Here is a 20,282-nt window from a genome sequence, read left to right on the forward strand (position 1 = left end):
CTGGTAAAAGTGCTTAACAATGTACAATTCAGCACATCAATATACTCCAATACTTCCCCTTTCTTAAAAGGAGTTAATTACAAAAAAAAAAACAGTTTGAACAAACTTAAAACAAACTCTGGGGGAAGTATGCGTAAATTCACAAAGTTCCTCACACTTGAACCAAGATTCAATGATTCATTTGTTTTCCTAGACAAGGATTTGACTATAAAATAATAACGCTGGAGGGAAACAGGCTTCCAGAAAATGAATGAATAGCATATGATTGATAAGACATTGGAGAATATACAGTGCATTCGGACAGTATTCAGACCCCTTTACTTGTTTTTACGTTACAGGGCTCCCAAGTGACGCAGCGGTCTAAGGCACTGCATCTCAGTGCTAGAGGTGTCACTACAGACACCCTGGTTCGATTCCAGGCTGTATCACAACCAGCCATGATTGGGAGTCCCATAGGGCGGAACACAATTGGCCCAGCATCATTCGGTTTTGGAAGGTGTAGGCCGTCATTGTTAAAAAAAACTTTAAAAGCCTTAATCTAAAATGGATTAAATAAAAACATTTCCTCAACCTACAAACAATACCCCATAATAACAAAGTGAAAACAGGTTTTTGGATGTTTATTTTTTATTTATAAAAAACTAAACAGAAATACTTTATTTACAAAAATATTCAGACCCTTTGTTATGAGACTTGGTGCTCGGTGCATCCTGTTTCCATTGATGATCCTTGAGATGTTTCTACAACTTGATTGGAGTCCACCTGTGGTAAATTCATTTGATTGGACATGATATGGCAAGGCACACACTTGTCTATATAAGGTCTGAAGGTTGACAGTGCGTGTCAGGGCAAAAACCAAGCCATGAGGTTGAAGGAATTGTCCGTAGACCTCAGAGACAGGATTGTGTCAAGGGACGGTACCAAAAAATGTCTGCAGCATTGAAGGTCCCCAAGAACACAGTTTCCTCCATCATTCTTAAATGCGAGCGGTTTGGAATCACCAAGACTATTCCTACAGCTGGCCGCCCGGCCAAACTGAGCAATTGGGGGTGAAGGGCCTTGGTAAGGGAGGTGACCAAAACCCAATGGTCACTCTGACAGAGCTCCAGAGTTCCTCTGTGGAGATGGGAGAAACTTCCAGAAGGACAACCATCTCTGCAGCACTCCACCAATCGGTTCTTTATGGTAGAGTTGCCAGACGGAAGCCACACCTCAGTAAAAGGCACATGACTTTGGTTTGGCAAAAGGCACCTAAAGACTCTCAGACCATGAGAAACAAGATTCTCTGGTCAGATGAAACCAAGATTGAACTCTTTGGCCGAATGCCAAGCGTCACATCTGGAGGAAACCTGGCACCATCCCTACGGTGAAGTATGGTGGTGGCAGCATCATGCTGTGGGGATGTTTTTCAGCAGCAGGAACTGGGAGACTAGTCAGGAATGAGGGAAGGATGAACTGGGCAAAGTATAGAGAGATCCTTGATGAAAACCTGCTCCAGAGCGCTCAGGACCTCAGACTGGGGTGAAGGTTCACCTTCCAACAGGACAACGACCCTAAGCACACAGCCAAGACAATGCAGGAGTTGCTTCGTGACAAGTCTCAATGTCCTTGAGTGGCCAAGCCAGAGCCTGGACTTAAACCCAATCAAAGATCTCTGGAGACCTGAAAATAGCTGTGCAGCGACACTCCCCATCCAACCTGACAGAACTTGGGAGGATCTCCAGAGAAGAATGGAAGAAACTCCCCAAATACAGGTGTACCAAGCTTGTAGTGTCATACCCAATAAGACTTGAGGCTGTAATCACTGCCAAAGGTGATTCAACAAAGTAGAGTGAAGGGTCTGAATACTTATGTAAATGTGATATTTCAGTTTTGCATTTTTAATACATTAACAAAATACTGTTTTTGCTTTGTCATTATGGGGTATTGTCTGTAGATTGATGAGGAAAAAAACAAATGTTATCCATTTTAGAACACGGCTGCAACATAACAAAATGTGGAAAAACGTCAAGGGGTCTGAATCCTTGCCGAATGCACTGTACATGGAATCCTGCTTTAAATTCAAATCATTTCTATCCCAAAAAGCAATCCACATAATGGGATGTGCTGGCTGGTATAGAAGGATTAACCCAGGATATTATGTCAATCTCTTGTCACATACAGAAAGCATCTTAAAAGCAGTCTATTGTACACTTGTACAAAGGGCCAGTCTTAAGTCAGTGGATTTGGTTTCAAGAAATCTAAACCAAATCAGTTCGATTTGATTTCAAGACATGAATGCTAACTGTGAACAAAGGCAGATGGGTTATCTACTAGAAAACTCAATGCCATTCAGCTGTCTGACGTGTAATATTTTATTGACAGTTGGTCATCTAGTCTTTAAGAAAAAATGCTTAAAGAAAAAAATATGAATTGCCATTCAATACTCAATGTTTCATTATAGTATTAAAAAAATCAATATGATTTTGTCATCCAGACTATGTGCATGTGAACATTGACACTTCTGAGGGCTAGAGTAAGTAGTATTTGGTGTTTTGGAGAACTCTGTCTAAAATAAATTAATGTATGGTTCTTTAAACAACAAGTAATAAAATGAAACCATCTTAGATACGAAAGTAGAACTATAAGGTGCTGAAATACCAACAGCATTCCATTATGAATTATGCAAGGGAAAATGTCAAAGAAAACACTTCCTGCATCTAATGTGAATAAAACAACATATTGGTGCAGCACAAAGATTCAAACACTTAAAAAATGATGATTAAGGTACAATCCTTATATCAATAAGTGAAAGCGCAAGAACCTAAACATTAAAAAAAAGAAACACAAAAACCGTTTTTTTTTCTCATGAAACAGTCAAGCCACATCCCTTGGATAGTGAGTCTAAAAGAACAGAGTTGACGAGAGAGAAATGATTCAGGTGGAGTCTAGTGGACCACACACACACACACACCTTTGAAATGTATTCGATCTTTACACTTGGTATAACAAAACAAATATTCTGCATACTTCCACTTTTAATAATTAAAGGAGCTTGGTGAACAATGCTTAAAACTTGACCTAGTAATGATTATGATTGAGCTTTATTTGTGTCCGCCAGTAAGATCACAGATAATTCAACCCAGGAAGTCCTTTCCATGGGCTGAATAAACCATGCCAGTAGCGTAAGTCGAACATTTGGTTTGATTCATCTAAGCAAAATTCTTTCAATACGTAGTTTAAGCCTTAAAATGAATGAAAATCAATAGCTCAGAGAATAATGAACACCATAATAATACATGTTTTAACAGGTTGATTTTTCATCATCTGTACATTAACATAATGACAAAAAACAAAACACTGCAATACATCACTTTATAAAAAAAAAATGCTTTAGGATAGTTCGGGCTTGTCTGGTGCTGCTGTGTGGTAGTCGGTAGTGAGGAGCGAGATGGTAGGGTCCTCTTCAGGGTCCTGGTCTTGGGTGAAATACGAGTCCCCCTCCAGCTCCAGCAGAGTGGGGAGGTCCGCTCCGCCATTCTCATTGGTCAGTGGGTCAGTCAGTAGCATTGGCTGGGAGGTGTACTGGACCAGCTGCTTCCCTGCTTTAGTGAACATAGAAAAACATGAAACTATGATCTATGAAGACAGCGAGATCTTTTTAGTTTATTTAACCTTTATTTAACTTTAACTAGATATCTATGGAGTTTCCATAGCCCCATTTACACTGCATGAAGTATTACATTGAAAGTGTTAATGTTTTTTCACTATGACATTTTAAAGGTTGATTCAAGTGTGTTAATTTCCGCAGTATGTAGTATGTATTATGTAGTATGATGAGTAGCATGCGTGGAGTATGATGGTTTTTAAGCAATCCGACTAAATCCACATAGGAATTTGTTATCCATCTGTCATTCTCATTGAAAGCAAGTCGGAAAAGCAGTAGATCCATTTGCATGCTTCCCGTTTTTAAGTTTAGTTTTTCACATACTAAGCTTTAAAACAGAAGAAAATACAATGTTTTGGGTTATTGAAAAAATACAGTATTTCACAGTGGTTAATTGGTCCAAAGTTGTGTCACAAACTTAAATTAGGCAAACGGTTTAGAATTTGGTCACACTTTATTTGGATAACATAGTATCAACAAACTATCTGTTGATAAGCAACTGCTTGCTAAGGTTACGGTTGGGTTTAGAATAAGAGTCAGGGTAACAGTTAAGGTTAGGAGAGTTGAAATGTTACGGATAGTCTGTAGAGCATCTATGGACGGACTATCCAAATAAAGTATTACCTACAATTTTAAACAACCAGGAAATGTTGGAGTGTTTTCTACATATTGCAAGAAGTGACAGAGGTCTCATTATCATATTTCGCAGCATGCTTTGTTGCAGGTAGATTATTTTGAATGGTTTGTTTCAATATCTTTGTTTTATACATTGGTCATTATTGATCTTATGGTATACAAAGAAAAATAACATACAGATTGGGTTAGTGGTTGGATTTATTGCAAGCGTTACCGAGATTTTGTAAACGGGAACAACTATCTAAGTAGTATTTTCAAATGACACCTTCCAGCCTAGCAATAACTTTGACAGCCGGTTGTGGTTCATGTAAAGTTCAGATTGTTGGATGTCCTCCTCCTGGCTTACATAAGGAATTAGATGTCATGGTAATCAGTGGTAACATTATCATTCATTCAAATAGCACAATGGGAAATATGCAAATGAGGCTTTAGTCTCTACAGTGTTAAAAAGGTAGTAAAGTACTAAAGGGAAAATGTAGTCAGATGATTGAAATTCAAAACACAGAAAAGTGTAAAATGGCATGGGAGTATATTAAAAACACAGAAAAGTGTAAAATGGCATGGGAGTATATTAAAAACACAGAAAAGTGTAAAATGGCATGGGAGCGAATTAAAAACACAGAAAAGTGTAAAATGGCATGGGAGTATATTAAAAACACAGAAAAGTGTAAAATGGCATGGGAGCGAATTAAAAACACAGAAAAGTGTAAAATGGCATGGGAGCATATTAAAAACACAGAAAAGTGTAAAATGGCATGGGAGCGAATTAAAAACATAGAAAAGTGTAAAATGGCATGGGAGCATATTAAAAACATAGAAAAGTGTAAAATGGCGTGGGAGTATATTAAAAACACAGAAAAGTGTAAAATGGCATGGGAGCGAATTAAAAACACAGAAAAGTGTAAAATGGCATGGGAGCATATTAAAAACACAGAAAAGTGTAAAATGGCATGGGAGCGAATTAAAAACATAGAAAAGTGTAAAATGGCATGGGAGCATATTAAAAACATAGAAAAGTGTAAAATGGCATGGGAGCATATTAAAAACACAGAAAAGTGTAAAATGGCATGGGAGCATATTAAAAACACAGGAAAGTGTAAAATGGCATGGGAGCGAATTAAAAACACAGAAAAGTGTAAAATGGCATGGGAGCATATTAAAAACATAGAAAAGTGTAAAATGGCATGGGAGCATATTAAAAACACAGAAAAGTGTAAAATGGCATGGGAGCATATTAAAAACATAGAAAAGTGTAAAATGGCATGGGAGCATATTAAAAACACAGAAAAGTGTAAAATGGCATGGGAGCATATTAAAAACATAGAAAAGTGTAAAATGGCATGGGAGCATATTAAAAACACAGAAAAGTGTAAAATGGCATGGGAGCATATTAAAAACACAGAAAAGTGTAAAATGGCATGGGAGCATATTAAAAACACAGAAAAGTGTAAAATGGCATGGGAGCATATTAAAAACATAGAAAAGTGTAAAATGGCATGGGAGCATATTAAAAACACAGAAAAGTGTAAAATGGCATGGGAGCATATTAAAAACATAGAAAAGTGTAAAATGGCATGGGAGCATATTAAAAACACAGAAAAGTGTAAAATGGCATGGGAGCATATTAAAAACATAGAAAAGTGTAAAATGGCATGGGAGCATATTAAAAACACAGAAAAGTGTAAAATGGCATGGGAGCATATTAAAAACATAGAAAAGTGTAAAATGGCATGGGAGCATATTAAAAACACAGAAAAGTGTAAAATGGCATGAGAGCATATTAAAAACACAGAAAAGTGTAAAATGGCATGGGAGCGAATTAAAAACACAGAAAAGTGTAAAATGGCATGGGAGCGAATTAAAAACACAGAAAAGTGTAAAATGGCATGGGTGCCAATTAAAAACACAGAAAAGTGTAAAATGGCATGGGAGCATATTAAAAACACAGAAAAGTGTAAAATGGCATGGGAGCGAATTAAAAACAACGAAAAGTGTAAAATGGCATGGGTGCCAATTAAAAACACAGAAAAGTGTAAAATGGCATGGGAGCATATTAAAAACACAGAAAAGTGTAAAATGGCATGGGAGCATATTAAAAACACAGAAAAGTGTAAAATGGCATGGGAGCGAATTAAAAACACAGAAAAGTGTAAAATGGCATGGGTGCCAATTAAAAACACAGAAAAGTGTAAAATGGCATGGGAGCCAATTAAAAACACAGACAATTGTAAAATGGCATGGGAGCATATTAAAAACACAGACAAGTGTAAAATGGCATGGGAGCATATTAAAAACACAGAAAAGTGTAAAATGGCATGGGAGCGAATTAAAAACACAGAAAAGTGTAAAATGGCATGGGAGCCAATTAAAAACACAGAAAAGTGTAAAATGGCAGGGGAGCGAATTAAAAACACAGAAAAGTGTAAAATGGCATGGGAGCCAATTAAAAACACAGAAAAGTGTAAAATGGCATGGTAGCATATTAAAAACACAGAAAAGTGTAAAATGGCATGGGAGCGAATTAAAAACACAGACAAGTGTGAAACCACAGTAGTTTTGACTAAATGGGGTGGGACTATATAAACCCCAAACTGGTGTTGAATTTCACTCCATGGGAGTTGAATTAACTCTTGCAATTTTACTGTGTAGTAGCAGTAGTATCAGAACACGGTCACATAAAAGCAAAATTAATATTTACAAAATAATGCATAGTCAGCATGATATACAGTATATTAGGAGTTTTTACCTGTGCAGTTGTCACTTCTCTCAGCCCCTTTGGGTGAATCTGATGAAAGCAAGTCCTGGATCTATAAAAACGGAGGGGGCCACAGTGTGAGACACTGGCTTATTTTATGAACAATACAAAAGGAAGTAAATAGCTAAAGACACAATCCCCTTGCCCTGCTACGGCAGCAGATCTATATCCATACCCCTTCAACCCCATCTCCCAAAGACTACCCTCTGGCAAATGGTTCAGGTCAATCACGACCAAAACCTCCCGCCACCTGAACAGGTTCTTCCCTCGTGCCGTGGCCCTCACCAACCAGCCACCTTGTCTACGATGATCTTTTCATCCATGGACTATGCACCCTGCACTCTCATAGAACTGCACATTGCTCTTTGCACACAGAATTACACAATCCAGATGTTATGTACACAACGAACATCACGCTATCACGCACCTGCCCTTTGCACCAAGCACCTCTGCATCTGCCCTTTGACAGACCCTTATATATATATATTTCCCCTATTGTACATCACCCTGTAAATTGTTTTATCTATACATGCACAACTCATAATGTAGTCTGTAGTTTTTAGCTTGGTGTTCATTGTGTACATAGAATGTGGATTGTGTACATGCTGTGTCTAGAATCTGTCTAACTTACACAGTCAAGGCTCTCCAAGTCGAATTCAGAGCCAGGCAGGGAAGAACTGAAGAACTGAAAGACAAGTAGTTGAAGAAAATGTGATTATCCCCTGGGGTTTTTCTGCAGAATCATATCAATAATAACATTCACAAGGAATAAGACAATATACATTGAGTGTACAAAACATTAAGAACACCTTCCTAATATTGAGTTACAACCCCTTCTCCTTTTGCCCTCAGAACATCCTCCATTCATCGGGGCATGGACTCTACAAAGTGTCGAAAGCATTCCACAGGGATGCTGGCCCATGTTGATGCCAATGCTTCCCACATTTGTGTCAAGTGGATGTCCTTTGGATGGTGCGCCATTCTTCATACACCTACTATTATACCCCGTTCAAAGGCACTTAAATATTTTGTCTTGCCCATTCACCCTCTGAATGGCACACATGTACAATCCACATCTCAAGGCTTAAAAATCCTTCTTTAACCAGTCTCTAACTGCATCTAATTGCTGTAAATGAGAATGTGTTCTCAGTCAACTTACCTGGTAAAATAAGGGTAAAATATATATATATTTTTTTATAAAATCCACTGATTGAAGTGGATTTAACAAGTGAAATCAATAAGGGATCATAGCTTTCACCTGGTCAGTCTGTGTCATAGAAACATCCTGACGTTTTGTAAAACCAGTGTGCACAAACATAACATGAACCATACACTTTATATGTGTAGTCACAGTCACCTCACACCAAGTTGACCAACAAAGCCACAGTCCCTTTAAAAAAAAAAGTCACCTAGAAATGTCACCTAGAAATGTCACCTAGAAATGCAGAGTGACAAACCTCACCGCACATTCTTATTTGACCAGTCACAGTGTCCCACACAGTAAATGCCTCACCATACGGTTGCTGGGAGAGAAAAACAAAGCCTGAACTTACTTCAAAGAGGGGTGAGGACTCGAAATTGATGGACTGCGCGTTTAGGATAGTCTGGAGGTTTTCCAGGCCATTGTCGATGCTGTCCAAATGGTCACTCAGCTCACTCCTACACCAACAAACAAAACATGGTTCATATTTATACGTTTCTGAAGATCTCCCTGACTAAACACGCATTAAAGCAAATTAGCGGTTTAAAACAAATGGTAGTAAAATCACCCAACACAACTCATTTCATATGAGCAACAGAAGCCATTGGAACAGCGCTGAGTGGGCCACACAATCACCGAGTTGTGAGCCTGATCCCCAGAACGTGGAATAGTCTGCCTTTCCCCTACAGTTCACTGGGCCTGCCACATTAAAACACACTCACAGAATGATTGACCTTTGACCTAAATGGAGGGTAGCATTTGGGGTTGTGCAGATAGATTAACATTTGGACAAAACATGCTCAATCAGATGTTTTTTCAAGCCTGTGTGTTCAAAACATGATCAATTATCAATAATGATGTTCTCAGTTGGTGCCAAATACTGAGACCTATCAAATATTGAGACGCACTATCTGTTTGTAGACCAAGAGAACAGGTTGTCACATCCAGGGATAGGGTAAATTATTAGAAATTATACGCAATAATGACTGATCTAATATATTTGCTCAATATAGACATCACTTTGTTAATTTCTCTCATTACACACAGGCTTGACAGATTGCCACCAGCAACAAGCCCAGAAAACAATGTCAGGTACAGGCAGCAGCGTCAAACAAGTGTTCTGGGGGGAGGACAACATAACAGGGTTTGTGGGACAACTGAAATGCTAACCCTGGGTGAGGTCTGAGGTGTAGAGTCGAGGAGGGGCTGGGGAAGAGGCGAGAGACCTCTGACATCTGTGTAGAACTGAAAAGATAAAAGCACAACAGCTGGAGAGAGAGGAGATCATAGCACTACTACACACTGCACCCCATAGGTTGACTAGAGCCCAGGAATGGGGATCACATTGGCTACTCGGCTTCTCATTGGCTGAAAATAAGAATAAGGGCAGAAAGGAAGAGGCAAAGCAAGAGGTTTCCACTCTTGCCAAAATCTGTTCAAAATAAACCCAATGTGTTTCCATGGGCTTATTTTGGACCTAAGTTTGTCGACGACTTCCATTGGGCGGAGACATGAGCATCTCATCATTATATACTGATCTCTGATAAGGGGCATTGGTACCACAGGAAAAGGGACATTGAATGGCTGCTGGTTTAAAATGGAATCCTGCTGAAAAAAGTATTAAGCCACAACATACAGTGCCTTCAGAAAGTATTTACACCCCTTGACTTTTTGTTGTTGTTACAGCCTGAATTTAAAATGAATTAAATGTAGATTTTGTGTCACTGATCTACACACAATACCCCATAATGTCAAAGTGGAATTTTGTTTGCGGAATATTTTCAAAATACAAAATGAGAAGCTGAAATGTTTTAAGTCAATAGGTATTCAACCCCTTTCTTATGGCAAGCCTAAATTAGGTCAGGAGTAAAAATGTGCTTAAGAAATCACACAATAAGTTGCATGGACTCATTATGTGGTTAAAAATATTTTTGAATGACTACCTCATCTCTCTGTACCCCACACAATTATCTGTAAGGTCCCTCATTTGAGCAGTGCATTTCAAAACACAGATTCAACCACAAAAAACAGATATTTTTTTCTCAAATCCTCGCAAAGACTGATAGATGTGTAAAAACACTGAATATCCCTTTAAGCATGGTGAAGTTATTAATTAGGCTTTGGATAGTGTATCAACACACCCAGTCACTACAAAGACACAGGTGTCCTTCCTAATTCACCTGATGGCGAGGAAGGAAACTGCTCAGGGATTCTCATGAGGCCATTGGTGATCTTAAAACAGTCAGAGTTTGTTGGTTGTGATGAGAAAACTGAGGATGGATCAACAACATTGTAGTTACTAACCTAAATGAAAAGAAGAAAGCCTGTACAGAACACAAATATTCCAAAACATGCATCCTTAAGTGCAACAAGGCACTTAAGTTATACTGCAAAACATGTGGTAAAGAAATTAACTTTATGTACTGAATACAAAGTGTTATGTTTGAGAAAAACCCAACATAACATCACTGATTACCACTCTTCATATTTTCAAGCATTGTGGTGCCTGCATCATTGTATGGGTATGCTTGTCATTGGCAAGGATTAGGGAGGTTTTATTGGGGATAAAAAGAAACAGAATACAACTAAGCACAGGCAAATCCTAGAGGAAAACCTGGTTCAGTCTGCTTTCCAACAAACTTTCCAACAGACTGGGAGACAAATTCACTTTCAGCAGGACAATAACCTTAAACACAAGACCAAATAAACACTGGAGTCTCTTAACTAAACAACATTGGATGTTCCAGGCCTAGTTACAGTTTTGACAAAAATTGGCTTGAAAATCTATTATTTGATATATATTTTTACCTTTATTTAACTAGTCAAGTCAGTTAAGAACAAACTCTTATTTTCAATGACGGCCTAGGAACAGTGGCAAGACTTAGAAATATATTTCTAGCAATGATCAACAATCAACTTGACAGTGCTTGAAGAATAATAAAAAAAAGATAACAGGAAACATTTTGTATAATCCAGGTATGGAATGCTCTTAGACACTTGCCTAAACATACTTACAGCTTTAAATTGCAGCAAGAGGTGATTCTAATGTTTTTTCACCGGGGGGGGGGGGGGGGGGGGGGGGGGGTTATATCTACGTAATCAAGCTACAGTGCCTTGCAAAGTATTCGGCCCCCTTGAACTTTGCGACCTTTTGCCACATTTCAGGCTTCAAACATAAAGATATAAAACTGTATTTTTTTGTGAAGAATCAACAACAAGTGGGACACAATCATGAAGTGGAACGACATTTATTGGATATTTCAAACTTTTTTAACAAATCAAAAACGGAAAAATTGGGCGTGCAAAATTATTCAGCCCCCTTAAGTTAATACTTTGTAGCGCCACCTTTTGCTGCGATTACAGCTGTAAGTCGCTTGGGGTATGTCTCTATCAGTTTTGCACATCGAGAGACTGACATTTTTTCCCATTCCTCCTTGCAAAACAGCTCGAGCTCAGTGAGGTTGGATGGAGAGCATTTGTGAACAGCAGTTTTCAGTTCTTTCCACAGATTCTCGATTGGATTCAGGTCTGGACTTTGACTTGGCCATTCTAACACCTGGATATGTTTATTTTTGAACCATTCCATTGTAGATTTTGCTTTATGTTTTGGATCATTGTCTTGTTGGAAGACAAATCTCCGTCCCAGTCTCAGGTCTTTTGCAGACTCCATCAGGTTTTCTTCCAGAATGGTCCTGTATTTGGCTCCATCCATCTTCCCATCAATTTTAACCATCTTCCCTATCCCTGCTGAAGAAAAGCAGGCCCAAACCATGATGCTGCCACCACCATGTTTGACAGTGGGGATGGTGTGTTCAGCTGTGTTGCTTTTACGCCAAACATAACGTCTTGCATTGTTGCCAAAAAGTTCAATTTTGGTTTCATCTGACCAGAGCACCTTCTTCCACATGTTTGGTGTGTCTCCCAGGTGGCTTGTGGCAAACTTTAAACAACACTTTTTATGGATATCTTTAAGAAATGGCTTTCTTCTTGCCACTCTTCCATAAAGGCCAGATTTGTGCAATATACGACTGATTGTTGTCCTATGGACAGAGTCTCCCACCTCAGCTGTAGATCTCTGCAGTTCATCCAGAGTGATCATGGGCCTCTTGGCTGCATCTCTGATCAGTCTTCTCCTTGTATGAGCTGAAAGTTTAGAGGGACGGCCAGGTCTTGGTAGATTTGCAGTGGTCTGATACTCCTTCCATTTTAATATTATCGCTTGCACAGTGCTCCTTGGGATGTTTAAAGCTTGGGAAATATTTTTGTATCCAAATCCGGCTTTAAACTTCTTCACAACAGTATCTCGGACCTGCCTGGTGTGTTCCTTGTTCTTCATGATGCTCTCTGCGCTTTTAACGGACCTCTGAGACTATCACAGTGCAGGGGCATTGATACGGAGACTTGATTACACACAGGTGGATTGTATTTATCATCATTAGTCATTTAGGTCAACATTGGATCATTCAGAGATCCTCACTGAACTTCTGGAGAGAGTTTGCTGCACTGAAAGTAAAGGGGCTGAATAATTTTGCACGCCCAATTTTTCAGTTTTTGATTTGTTAAAAAAGTTTGAAATATCCAATAAATGTCGTTCCACTTCATGATTGTGTCCCACTTGTTGTTGATTCTTCACAAAAAAATACAGTTTTATATCTTTATGTTTGAAGCCTGAAATGTGGCAAAAGGTCGCAAACTTCAAGGGGGCCGAATACTTTCGCAAGGCACTGTATATTAGTGATTTATTTTTCATTAATCATGAATAAATGTTTGAATTTTTCTTCCACTCTGACAAGAGTATTTTCAGTAGATCGTTGACCAAAATTGACAATTAAATCTATTTTAGTCCCCCTTTGTAACACAACAAAATGTGGGAAAAGTAAAGGGGTGTGAATACTTTCTGAAAGCACTGTATGTAATGTACAGGCTAGGTTCCATTAGAGAGTACGATTTCTAGAAAATAAAAAACAATTTTAACTCATCTCAACAGTGACACAGAAGTCAATGACTGAGACAACATCAAGAAAGGAAAAAAGAAAAAGGTAAAAAAAAGTTGAAAATTGCATTTCTCTGCCCATAAATCTACACATCTGTAGATGCAGATTTACAGCATTAGTTTGATTAAACGGCAAGTAACTTATTATGTACAGTTAGTAGCAACAGTCAGGATCCTAAAACTAAAAAGCCAAGATGAAATGCAATAAATCAACAGAACTATGTCTAAAATGCCAACGAATCCATGTTTGGTTTAAAATTATTTGCCTAGTCTTTGAAGTGTATACTTAGAAAAACCAGAGAAAGGCCAGTGGGTTGTGTATGTAGAGCTTGTTGAACGATGGTGTGTATTAAACTAGCATAAAGCGCTAACAGCTGCCTAAACTGTTCATCAGTGGAGGAGCTTCTCTGAATCCCTAGCACATCCTCTTGATGCAATGTGACGTGAAACACATAGAGATGGTTGAGCATGGGGAGAAGCATAGGGCAATGGGCTGGCTGCAGACATCCACTGGCATGCGACGACTGATTATCAAGGCAATGAAACGCTAGCGTGATGCAAGTGGATCTTAAGCTATGGAAAAACCGCAATGGCGAATAGCAGCGGGTGGCCTTCCTATCGCCGCAGTGTGTTTTAGGCAATTAGATTGACAAGGAATCCTTTAAGGGGAAGTGAACAAATTAACACGACTGTAGAAGGGGAGAATTAGGCTCATTGTGGTCATATCTGTTGACCTGTGCTAGGTGGGAGGGACTGAGGGACAGACTGGCAGTGGGACCTGATCACGATGACATCATGGGAATCACTCACTTGTCTAGACAGGCGAGGCTGAGACACTTTTGCTCCGTAGGGGTCGTTGGGGCAGGGGACGCGTTAGGCTCGTTGCTCTCCTGCAGGATGGAGTTGATGAAGGTGATGGGGGACAGGGGAGTGTCTACCTGGACTCCTGCCCCACCGATCACGGCCTCTGCCGGACAGACCTCCTCCAACACGGGACTGGACGGCTCCTCCTTTATGTGGACCAATGGGCTCGTGCTGAAGACAGGAAGAGAAATGGGGTAATTTAGTTTATTCTTGGATAGTTGGTATGGGGTCAGGAATTGTTCCTGAATCCTGACTTGACCAGGAAAAGCTTTAGGCCTTAGTTCAGGGTTCCCCAACTGGCGGCCCGCGGGTGATTTTATTTGCCTATCAAATCAACTCCAAGTGATTTTCATTTTGGAAATTGGTTCCAAAGTAATCCCACGCATAATAGAGAGGTATGAAAATCGTATACAAATGTAAGCAAGGTTTGAATTTATTTTAATTTAATTTAACCTTTATTTAACCAGGCAAGTCAGTTAAGAACAAATTCTTATTTTCAATGACGGCCTGTTCAGGGGCAGAACGACAGATTTGTACCTTGTCAGCTCGGGGATTTGAACTTGCAACCTTTCGGTTACTAGTCCAACGCTCTAACCACTAGGCTACCCTGCCGCCCCGGAAACAAAAAAAACAACAAACACATTTAACAGATGGTTGATGAAATGAGGCAAGCTCACTAACCTTTCCTCTATCCACTCATTAGTGACCTCCACAGGGCTGGCCTGTGCCAGGTCGGTGACGTCAGAGATTATGGGGCCGTTGTTAAGAGACGGCTCTGCCGTGAAGAGACCGGTATTGGTGAATGGTGCGCCTGAGGCCTGGGAAGATGACACACATTCACATACATACTACAGCTGTACTGACTTCCTAACAAGATCAGTTGAATTGTTTAGTTTTTTTTTAAATACTTTTTTTGTACCCCTTGTTCTCCCCAATTTTGTGATATCCAAATTGGTCATTAGTCTTGTCCCGTCGCTGCAACTCCCCTACGGACTCGGGAGAGACGAAGGTCGAGAGCCAATCGTCCTCCGAAACACGATCCTGCCAAGCCGCACTGCTTCTTGACACACTGCAGTATCTGGAAGCCAGCAGCACCAATGTGTCAGAGGAAACACCGTACAGCTGGCGACCGAAGTCAATGTGCATATGCCCGGCCCAACACAAGGAGTCGCTAGATCGCGATGGGACAAGGACATCCTGGCCGGCCAAAACTTCCCCTAACCCGGACGACATTGGGCCAATTGTGAGCCACCTCATGGGTCTCCCGGTCTCGGGCCGGCTGCGTCACAGCCTAGGATCGAACCCGGGTCTGTAGTGACGCCATAGACTACTGCGCCACTCGGGAGGCCCTCTAACAAGATCAGATGCGTAACACAAGCTCAATAACAACACACCTTTCTTAGTGGCGCTCCAGCGACCACACCTCTGAATGAACTAGCTTACCCCTGTCTGGTTAAAAGACCAATAAACTTAAAAAGTGACTTACAGTAAGTCCTCAGGTCTGAGATATGAATTAGCCATCTGTGACTGATGAAGTATTTTCTGGAGATTGTCACCATTTTGTGTACTTACCTCACTAGCCTACATCAAAACATGACTTACAAATCAAGTTGTCCATATCATAACTCAATTGTAAAGTACAGCTGTAAGCAATAGCATCAACTGTGAATTCACTCAGCCCGAGTTCCACTTCTACCACAGGGAGGTGCCGAGCTCGGCTAGGTTCCCGGTGATGCTGAACTCACGGAGATAGCAGGCGAGCCCTGCAGAGAGGCCTGAAGATGTTCCAGAGAGTACTGCCTGCTGAACTTGGGCAAGGAGTGGGCGGAGCTGCTGTCATTCAGCATCAGGGGACTTTAGTAGTTCCATAGAGAGGAGACACAAGACAAGAGTGAAACACTCACAACCCTTTACTGGTTCACTATTTGACTGAATGTGCGGTAGCTATGTTAAATGACTTGCATCTTTCTCTTCATCCCCAGGACTCTGTTGGACTGCACCAGGGTCACTAGGAACTGGATGAGCTGTGGGAGACAGACACAGTTAGCAGTGGAGCTGGGTGATATTGGCAAATTTCACGATAAATAGAAGTATACATTTCTAACATTACATTTGCACCGGTTAGCCTACTTTTGTATATTGCTGTACCCTTATAACGTCAACTAATAGTTTGAATACTTTAACTATCAATTGAATCGTTAGCAAATGGTTGGTATGGTCTGTGTCAACATTCGGTTTATCGTCCCAGCTCTAGTTAGCAGGAGATGAGTGGTTGATATATTTGACCATTTAAAATCCACATATACACCCAGACACCAATGCAATGACAGTACAGGGTTGATTCTGGATCAAAAAAGGGCTTAGGTGGTGGGCGCGGCGATGGGCAGTTTGCCCGGCTGACTTTTTTTGGCTCCCCCATCCTGGCAGTGTAGAGAATTTTGGGGCATTTTTAAGCCAACTCTCTGCAATTCTACACATTTCTCCATGGGGCTGAGATACATTTTTGGAGTTTTAAAGCTAATTTCCTGCAACTCTATGCATTTTGCCATGGCTAGCGCTGTGTTTTTTTGTTGCTCAAACATAATATCAAATTCATTGTTTAAAAAAATCTAAATTCACCTTGACTGTCTAGATTATATTATCAAAAAATACAGTACCAAAAGTTTGGACACACCTAGGATTTTTCCACATTGTAGAATAATAGTGAAGACAACACACCTATGAAATAACACATATGGAATCATGTAGTAAGCAAAAAAGTGTTAAACAAATCCAAATATATTTTATATAATTTGAAATTCTTCAAAGTAGCCACCCTTTGCCTTGATTACATTTTTGCACACTCTTGGCATTCTCTCAACCAGCTTCATGAGGTAGTCACCTGGAATGCATTTAAATTAACAGGTGTGCCTTGTTGAAAGTTAATTTGTGGAATTTCTTTCCTTCTTAATGCGTTTCAGTAAATCAGTTGTGATGTGACAAGGTAGGGTTGGTATACAGAAGATAGCCCTAAAAATACCAAGAAATTGGTTATATTTTAACGTCTGCGTAGCCAGGAGCTAAAATAAAACTTGGTTCTATTTGTGACGCTTGATGTCCTGCCTCTCCCATCTCCTCATTGGTTTTTCGGAGCATATACCCACGTGGGTGAATGAAAGATGAACTGAGGTCCACACCCCAGTTGGTGGTGGTAATGCACCTTAAAGTTGGTTGCAAACCACCATAAAAAAGTCAAAAGAAGAAGAAACCTGAAGGAAGAGAGATAATTACAAATGAACTCGGTTCACCATTTTATCTGTGGATTAATTGTCGGATTAGAGGACCTTGTGCATCAGGTCAATTAACAACCCAATGATTATATCCCAGGACAAATTAGCAACAGTAGCAACAGCAAGCTAGCTAGCTAAATTGCAATACATGTTTAATGCTTTTCGACCTGTCCACAAATGAATATAGTTGGTTCAGAGTTCATTTAGATATTTCAACCTGCGTGTCCTGGTGGCATCTGGTGTGGGTGGACAATACCAACATGCGCGTGCAAGCGGTGTGGTCAGCATGTTAGAGTTACCAGCCTCTGAAATTGCAGCCCAAATAAAAGCTTTACAGAGTTCAAGTAACAGACACATCTCAACGTCAATTGTTCAGAAAAGACTGCATGAAATCAGGCTTTCATGGTCGAATTGCTGCAAAGAAAGCACTACTAAAGGACACCAATAATAAGAAGAGACTTGCTTGGGCCAAGAAAGACAAGCAATGGACATTAGACCGCTGGAAATCTGTCCTTTGGTCTGATGAATCCAAATTTGAGATTTTGGGTCCAACCACCGCATCTTTGTGAGACAGAGTGGGTGAACAGATGATCTCCGCATGTATGGTTCCCACCCTGAAGCATGGAGGAGGAGGTGGTGGTGTGATGGTGCTTTGATGGTGACACGGTCTGTGATTTATTTACAATTCAAGGCACACATAAACAGCATGGCTACCACTGCATTCTGCAGCCAAACGCCATCCCATCTGGTTTGCACTTAGTGAGACTATCATTTGTTTTTCAACAGAAATGAAGCGACACACCTCCAGGCTGTGTAAGGGCTATTTGACCAAGGAGAGTGATGGAGTGCTGCATCAGATGATCTGGCCTCCACAATTAACCAACCTCAAACCAACTGAGATGGTTTTGGAAGAGTTGGACCGCAGATTAAAAGGAAAAGCAGTCAACAACTGCTCAGTATAATACAACTAATAGAATAAAAAGGAAACTTTTACATCTTCCTAAGTCTGAGGGTGGTTTTAACCTTCCAGATTTGGAATTGTATAAACTCGATACCCAAGGCTTTTACATGTGACATATAGTTAAACGCACAAAAAAGGAACAATGGGTACATATTGAAGATGTGGATGCTCGTTCCCAGAATATTTTTTACATGTCTATTTTCAAAGGATAAAGTTAAGAACATTAACAATTTCATAGTTAAAAAACACTGTAACAACTTCATAGTTAAAAACACTGTAACAACTTCATAGTTAAAAACACTAACAACTTCATAGTTAAAAACACACTAACAACTTCATAGTTAAAAACACTGTAACAACTTCATAGTTAAAAACACTGTAACAATTTCACAGTTAAAAACACTGTAACAACTTCATAGTTAAAAACACTAACAACTTCATAGTTAAAAACACTGTAACAACATGGAAGAAAATAAAAAGTATTCTACAAGAACCAATGTGACTTCCTAAAAACACAACCCTATGGAACATTCCTTGGATAGCTTTTCAGGATTCACTGATAAATTGGTCCACATGGAAAACTAAAGGCATAGCAATTGTAAATGACATGGTAACAGGAAATACATTCATTTCCATGTCAGAATTAAAAAGTCATTTTGGACAGACCAATGTAGATAGTATCAAATACATGCAACATAAGAGTTACATATCACAAAATTTGGATTAGAAACGTGTTGGACATTAGAGCAACCTTGAGGGAATCGTATTTGAGACAGAAAGGGGTATTCATACGATAAGGAAAGATATACAAAACCTTGCAGAGAGCATATCCAACCGACAATCTCTTAGAAAATAATATAAACTACTGGAACCAAGACTGCAGGAGAACTGATGTTGGCACAAGATGGAGGGAGAGTTGGAGCATAACTAACAAAATTACATTTAACAACAATGTACCCTTAATCCAGTATAAACCAATGTTAATTATACAAGAGACAAAATGCACAAATGCTACAGCACAACGTCAGAGTCATGTCTTAAGTGTAAAACTATTAATGACTCAATAATCCATGCTCTCTGGGAATGCTATAGTCTCCGGAAGTTGTGGGCGGAGCTAGAAAGTTGATATTACAATGTAAACTTACTTCTAATCCGTCTGTCTGCATATTTCAAGACATTCCATATAGGGATGTCGTGAGATACCCAATGGGTTGGACGATTCTCTTGTCGTCACTCATCTTGAAAAATTGTATACTAAAAACTTGGAAATCAATCCGCCATCATTGATACAATGGAAAACTCTAATGATGTATTATTTACATATTGAAAGTGTGTGGGATACGGAGAGAAACAAAATGGTGCCGTTTCAGTCCATGTGGAGGAAAGTGATGCTGGCGCTGGAGATGGGGGTGCTAGTTGGTCTGAGGTGTGATGTAGTTGATGTTTCTACAATGTTGTCATTGGTATATGTATGTTTTGTACTGTTCATAAAATATAAAAATAAATAAAAAAGGAAATAAACATTTAGTCGGCCCGAGGATTTCAATGGCAGAAAAATATGTGCAGTACACACATTCAGAATCATTGACGATGACAAACAAGTCTAGGACACAATCCAAGTGTTATAATATATATACAGTGCATCCGGGAAAGTATTCAGACCCCTTGACTTATTCCACATTTTGTTACATTACAGCCTTATTGTAAAATGGATTAAGGACAAAGCGAAAACAGGTTTAGAAATTTCTGCTTATTGATTAAATATATAAAAAACTGAAATACCTTAACTACATAAGTATTCAGACCCTTTGCTATGAGCCTCGACATTGAGTTCAGGTGCATCATGTTTCCATTGATCGTCCTTGAGATGTTTCTACAACTTGATTGGAGTCCACCTGTGGTAAATTCTATTGATTGGAGATAAATTGGAAAGTTGCACACCTGCCTATATAAGGTC

The 20,282-nt window shown here is 39.6% G+C and overlaps 1 protein-coding gene across 6 annotated transcripts in view; it reads right to left on the reverse strand.

Moving 5' to 3' along the window:
* Nucleotides 1-2,338: 2,338 nt before the first annotated feature.
* Nucleotides 2,339-20,282, reverse strand: part of hsf1 (heat shock transcription factor 1) — a 33,046-nt gene continuing 15,102 nt past the window's right edge. For 2 of the 6 annotated variants that reach the window (XM_036970585.1, XM_021559489.2), the window contains exons 6-14: nt 16,058-16,119; nt 15,841-15,949; nt 14,777-14,913; nt 14,042-14,266; nt 9,409-9,483; nt 8,591-8,696; nt 7,669-7,722; nt 7,029-7,089; nt 2,339-3,584 (exon numbers count right to left, since the gene is read on the reverse strand). In XM_036970585.1, the coding sequence (XP_036826480.1) occupies nt 3,373-3,584; nt 7,029-7,089; nt 7,669-7,722; nt 8,591-8,696; nt 9,409-9,483; nt 14,042-14,266; nt 14,777-14,913; nt 15,841-15,949; nt 16,058-16,119 (1,041 nt within the window). In that variant the 3' untranslated portion in view covers nt 2,339-3,372. 6 annotated transcript variants of the gene reach the window in all.

The sequence above is a fragment of the Oncorhynchus mykiss genome, chromosome 32 (genome assembly GCF_013265735.2).
Source record: "Oncorhynchus mykiss isolate Arlee chromosome 32, USDA_OmykA_1.1, whole genome shotgun sequence".
Classification (NCBI taxonomy): domain Eukaryota; kingdom Metazoa; phylum Chordata; class Actinopteri; order Salmoniformes; family Salmonidae; genus Oncorhynchus; species Oncorhynchus mykiss.